Raw genomic sequence first — 6,819 nt, forward strand, 5'->3', positions numbered from 1 at the left:
AATCGCCAAATCCGCGAGCATAATCGCCAAATCCGCGAACAAAATCGCGAAATCCGGGAACATAATCGCGAAATCCGCGAACATAATCGGCAAATCCGCGAATATAATCGCCAAGTCCGCGAACATAATCGCCAAATCCGCGAACATAGTCGCGAAATCACATAGGTACGATATGTACATAGGTACGATAGGTGATAACGAGAATCCAAGGGACCAGCTCATTTTTTTCGTTTAAGGCGGTTTAATACAACATTTTCTCGTTTCTAAAGGTTTAGCAAAGTGGAAGAGCAAACTGATGATAGCATGACAAATTTAAACAAGTTAAGAACAAATTCTGATTTATAGAGGTACCTAATTTTAAAGTTAAAAAACGCGTCCCGAATTTTTTCTGGGACAAAAACGGAAATTCGGGACAAAACGCCCCAAAATGAAAAACTGAACGGGACGCCGGGACACCCCCTCAAATTCGGGACTGTCCCGGCCAATTCGGGACGTTTGGCAAGCCTAGACTTGGGCTTTTTTAGGTATACCAGTTCATGTTGTTAGAAATTATGCTCAAAAATACTAGGTATAGTTTTGCAAAAACGTATTATTACTTTTCAACACATTATTCATTATTGCCAGCCTAATACTTAGCTTGGTTGGTATTGGTGGCACGTCTGCCTTGTAAGCGCTAGGCCGCGGGTTCGATTCCCGCCCGGGGAGGATTTTATCCTGATGGGATAATGTTCGTTCTCGGAACGGCTGGCTTTCTCCTATCCTGTCTTCCTTCTCTCTTCGATTTTTATCCTGATGGGATAATGTTCGTTCTCGGAACGGCTGGCTTTCTCCTATCCTGTCTTCCTTCTCTCTTCGATTTCAAAGCTCTTCTTCGATAAAACCCTCCATGTTTCGCATGGAAGGGAAATTTCGGGCGAGGAAAGACAGAATTCTTCCCGAAAACAAATGACTTTCTATTGTGGCTTTTGCAACAGATTTCGCTCGTTTTTCATCTCCCCCACAACATCACAGGCTCACAGCTTTACACGGCAGAGCAGTTAGAAATGACTGTGATATAGCGATTTATTTACATGACTAGGTATGCTATGAGATAGGCACTCAAGTGATTAATTTACATCAAGAATGTGTTGTAGTATTCAAATGGTAGGTATGCCTATTTTACATTAGTGTGAGGACTTGAAGAGGCGGATAGCATTTCGTCCAGTGGAATTTCAAACCACCCTCCGGAAATCACTTCTAAGCAGAAGAATTTATTATATAAAATACATAAACAATCTGTCAGCCTTTGGCTGGATGCTATATAAGCACAGAATATTAATTAATCATTGGATATTTGTCTTCATTTGGCTTTTTTTTCTATTCAAGTAGATTTCTTGTCATCTTGCCACTTGCTAACTGAATAAATATGATTGTGAAGAATACCTATGTAAAGACTGTTTGATAATTGTTAAAACTACATATCTACTATCAGAAATCAAACGAATCTATTGATTCTAAGGGTAATGTTACACCAAGCGCGCGTTTGCAAACGTTTGTGAACGTTTGCAAACAATGCGCGCTTGGTGTAACATTACCTGAAAAACCGACAGCAGCCGGATCAACTCCGCGCACACACGAACGCTGTTTGCTAGCCAATGTTTGTGGAAAAATGATTGCAAACGTTTGCAAACGGATGCGCGCTTGGTGTAACATTACCTTAATGATTAGGAGGGCGTGGGTTCAATCCAAGCCAAATGTGTATGGAATTTTAAATTTTATCCTCAACAATGTTTTAGCATTTGTGTAGGACTGTAGGCTAATAGCTACATATATATATTAGGTACTATTAGCCGACTGCTGGGATGAAGAGACTAGTATTTAAGCCAGTGGTTCTCACTTTTTTTTTGCATGGCGCCCCCTTTGGGCATATTCTCATTTCTTCACGCCCCCCCCCCCTTACCCAACCGTCTCCTTTAGCCTTTCCCTAGGGACTCCTTTACTTTAATTTATATTTTGTTTCAAACAAATACAGATAACTAAGTACTCTTTACTCGATGATTTTTTTTCATTCCCTCACTGAGAAGAAAATGAGGGTGCCACAATTTTTAGGAGACTGACACCCATATTTATGAACAAAATGCTGGCTCTTAAGTTCGTGCTAAGCATAGTCTCAAGGCATTTGATTGGTCAATTTTGACATGAGACTAGGGTTGCCAACCGTACGTTATTTCCCGGAACAATCCGTATTTTTGTCAAAAATCAAATGTTCCGCCGGAACACACCTTTGTTTCAAGGGAATTTTGATAAACTCGGGGAGGATTTCCCTGGGAGATTTGAGTAAAATAAAGCAGGGGTTTCCAGGGGAATTTAGTTGAAATAAACTGGGGGTTTCTTGGCAAATTGAGGTGAAATTAAGCCAGGAGTTTTCCAGGAAAATCAAGGCGAATTAAAGCAAGGGTTTTCCGATGAAATTAAGCAGACTTTTCCAGGGAATTTAGGTGAAGTAAAGCAGGGTTTTTCAAGGAAACTTGGGGATTCATTTTCCCAGAATTTCACTAACAGAACCTACCTCACCTCTGTTCTCTTTTAGCTTCTAGCCAAAGAGTTCCAACGAAATTTAGGTCAAATTAAGCCGAGCTTTCCAAGGAAATTTAGGTGAAATAAAGCAGGGTTTTTTCAAGGAACCTCAGGATTCATTTTCCCCAGGATTTCTACTAATAGAACCTACCTCTCCTCTCTTGCAGCTTCTAGCCAAAGAGTTCCTGTATCGGTACATCTTCTTGGCCATCGGACGAGTGGGTTCCACCTCAGAGAACATCACGCAGAGAATAGCCTGGGTAGATGAACAGGACAAGAGATCCTGTCTCCTCGACCTGCTCAGCTCTCCGTCTCAAGAAGAATTGGGTGAGTAACGAACTGAATCCTGCCCATCACTTCCTCCTATTTTTTGAAGAGGTTTGATAGAGGGAACTGTAACAGGACAAGAGATCCTGGGTTCAATCCAAGCCAAATATGTATGAAATTTTAAATTTTATCCTCAACAATGTTTTAGCATTTGTGTAGGACTGTAGGCTAATAGGTATAGCATTTGTGTAGGACTGTAGGCTAATAGGTAGGTACTATGTATTAGGTACTATTAGCCTAGTGCTGGGATGAAGAGACTAGTATTTAAGCAGTATATACTTAAAAAGTATTCTTTTGAAGCAGTATACTTAAATAAGTAGGTAGTATGCTTATATTGTAAACTTCCATTTTTTCAGGTGATGAAGCCCTGACGTTGGTATTCGTAGAAACAAAGAAGGGAGCTGACCAGTTGGAGGACTTTCTACACCATCATGGCTATCCGGTGACCTCTATTCACGGGGATCGAACCCAGAAGGAGCGGGAAGAGGCGCAGCAGTATACTTTAATAAGTTGTATGCTTATATTGTAAACTTCTATTTTTTTCAGGTGATGAAGCCCTGACGTTGGTATTCGTAGAAACAAAGAAGGGAGCAGACCAGTTGGAGGACTTTCTACACCATCATGGCTATCCGGTGACCTCTATTCACGGGGATCGAACCCAGAAGGAGCGGGAAGAGGCGCTACGTCGCTTCAGATCCGGGGAGACCCCGATACTGGTAGCGACTGCTGTGGCCGCTCGAGGTACTAAAATTCAAAATTCATTTTCTGACATCCTAATAAATTATTATTATTATTTTTTTTTTTCAAAACAATTCAATTGGTTCTTCTCACAGCAACCTCCGTGGCCGAGTGGGTATCAAACTAGGCTTGCACGCAGGATGCCCGGGTTCGATTCCCGGCGCGGCCGAAGTTTTTTTTCGGCTCTGTGCTTGGAGTGTACTCAGCCTCGTGAGGACAATTGAGTAGCTATTTTAATCGAGTAGCGACTAGTGGCGACATTACCAGTGTAAAAAGATTATTGAAATATGGTAATTGATTGCAAAGGAAGCACTGAGTAATGCTGTGCAATACCTACTTGGGAAAGGCTCTGCTTTAACACAAAAAATTCACGATATTTCAAAACAATTCAATTGGTTCTTTTTTTAACCAGCCTCAGCCTTTTAAGCGCTAGGTTGCGGTTTCGATAATAATGTTCCCTTCAATTCTAATGCTATCTATTTGTTATATTGCAGGGCTGGATATTCCTCACGTGAAACATGTGATCAACTTTTATTTAATTTCAAAACAATTCAATTGGTTCTTCTCACAGCAACCTCCGTGGCCGAGTGGGTATCACACTAGGCTTGCACGCAGGATGCCCGGGTTCGATTCCTGGCGGGGCCAAAGTTTTTTTCGGCTCTGGGCTTGGAGTTTGGAGTGTACTCAGCCTCGTGAGGACAATGGAGTAGCTATTTTAATCGAGTAGCGACTAGTGGCGACATTACCAGTGTAAGAAGATTATTGAAATATGGTAATTGGTTGCAAAGGAAGCACTGAGTAATGCTGTGATACCTACTTGGGAAAGGCTCTGCTTTATAACAAAAAAATTCACGATATTTCAAAACAATTCAATTGGTTCTTTTTTTAACCAGCCTAGTTCGCTTGGAAGGTAGCGCGTCAGCCTTTTAAGCGCTAGGTTGCGGTTTTGATAATAATGTTCCCTTCAATTCTAATGCTATCTATTTGTTATATTGCAGGGCTGGATATTCCTCACGTGAAACATGTGATCAACTTTGATCTCCCATCTGATGTGGAAGAGTATGTTCATCGTATTGGTCGTACAGGACGTATGGGGAACCTAGGTGAGTCACCCTGTATATTTTGTACCAAAATATATCTCAAGAACTTATTGTCTGGCTGGGGGATGTTAATTATTATGTTAAGGCGGTCTCTTCCTAATTCCTGATGTGCCGCGTCCATTTTAGTTTAGGACTATTGCACTGCTGGGGGATGTTAAACAAGGAGTATATCAGCTTAGTCTGGCTGGGGGACTTCCCTTGTTAAAGAAATAGTAAAGGTTGAGTGCGAAGGGCATCCAGTCGTAAAATTTATTGCCAAAACCAAATGTCAGCCCAAAGCAATCACCCTAGTTAGGGCTGATTGAGAGGCTGACGAAAAACGCCGACCCCGCGATATGTTCATCGTATTGGTCGTACGGGACGTATGGGGAACCTAGGTGAGTCACCCTGTATATTTTGTACCAACATATATCTCGAGAACTTATTGTCTGGCCGGGGGATGTTAAACAAGGAGTATACCAGCTTGGTCTGGCTGGGGGACTTTAAATTTTCCCTTGTTAACACTTTGGCTACCAGACTCAAAATGCGTGTCTTTCCCCAGGTACCAAGCCCATATCTCAGGAACTACTGAACTCTAGTGAGTGAAATTTGCACTGTTATGCTTGGTATCGTCAGCTAATAACGAATCAGCTGTTTGTTTACTGAGTGCACCGGTGATCTCATGGTACACTAAACATGATATTTTGAAAAGTCATTACTGAGGTACCATTGAGTTACCCGGTGAACTCAGTTTTGTTTACATTTTACCGGGGTTCTTGTTTTGATTTTCATTCGGTTTCTATAAAAAAAAAAAAAAAAAATCTGGTGTGAACATCACACGACTTTCTACAAATTGTTACAGTCGCGTCCTTGGACCATACCGGGATAGCATACCAAATTTCATTTCTCTACGACAAACCGTTCTTGAGATATTTTGTTCACAACATTTTCAACATTTTCCACGAAATGAGGGTTAAGCAACAATTACATTGGTTAATATCTGGATGGGTGATTATCCGATTTTTACCAAAATGTTACAGTCGCGTCCTTGGACCATACCGGGATAGCACACCAAATTTCATCGCTTTACGACAAACCGTTCTTGAGAAATTTTGTTCACAACCTTTTCAACATTTTCCACGAAATGAAGGAGTAACAATTACTTTGGTTAATATCTGGATGGGTGACTATCCGATTTTTACCAAATTGTTACAGTCGCGTACTTGGACCATACCGGGATAGCATACCAAATTCCATTTCTCTACGACAAACCGTTCTTGAGATATTATGTTCACAACTTTCTACTTTTTCCCATTTAAACCTGTAGTACGTACAGACCATGGGCTAAAAATCACTTTTTTGACATCAGGGGATCCCAAAACGGATATTTCCAACCATTTCCCGATTTTGAAAATTTGGACCGATTGCAATACTTTCATTACTAGTATAGCTCCGCTAAACTGTAGTAATAGAAAGTAAAAAATCTGGTGTGAACATCACACGACTTTCCTTATCCTATTGAATGATGCTTATTTGAGTGTTCTTTTACCCTAACTTTTACAATATCTCTAACCGTTTTGTCGCTATAGCTGAAAACCGCCAAAAAACGGTCGAAATCTGTCAAAAGCGGTCAAAATACCGCCAAGCGCAGCAACCATCTCAAACAAACGTTTTGTGTTGCATCCTTGTCACATTAGTGAACCACATACCAAATTTCAAGTTTCTAGCTTATACCGTTCCCGAGATATTGTTAAATTACACCAAAAACCGCCAAAAAGCGGTAAAATGCCGCCAACCGTAGCACCGGTCTTAACCAAAAGTTTCGTGTCGCATCCTTGTCACATTTGACAGCTACATACCAAATTTCAAGTCTCTAGCTCTTACCATTCTCGAGATATTTTGTTTACAGACAGACACACAGACACACACACACGGACCAATGGCTGAAACTTTGCATTTAGGCTCTAGGGACCTCAAAACGTGTTTCGTCACTAAAATCTGACCATCGAAATTTTGACCCGATTACATTACTTTCCTTCCTATAGGATAAAAGTAAAAAATGGTGTTTTGGATTATTATTCTGAAATCCAATTTTATCTAGTGTAAGAGGCCCTGATAA

At 40.9% G+C, this 6,819-nt stretch overlaps 1 protein-coding gene across 1 annotated transcript in view; it reads left to right on the forward strand.

The window, feature by feature from the left end:
• Positions 1–6,819, forward strand: part of LOC103510136 (ATP-dependent RNA helicase bel) — a gene marked incomplete in the record, with an annotated part of 10,085 nt that overhangs the window by 1,275 nt on the left and 1,991 nt on the right. The window contains 3 exon segments of the mRNA XM_026824268.1: positions 2,686–2,883; positions 3,430–3,624; positions 4,620–4,724. Of these exon segments, the coding sequence (XP_026680069.1) occupies positions 2,686–2,883; positions 3,430–3,624; positions 4,620–4,724 (498 nt within the window).

Source organism: Diaphorina citri, unplaced genomic scaffold (genome assembly GCF_000475195.1).
Source record: "Diaphorina citri unplaced genomic scaffold, Diaci psyllid genome assembly version 1.1 scaffold563, whole genome shotgun sequence".
Classification (NCBI taxonomy): domain Eukaryota; kingdom Metazoa; phylum Arthropoda; class Insecta; order Hemiptera; family Psyllidae; genus Diaphorina; species Diaphorina citri.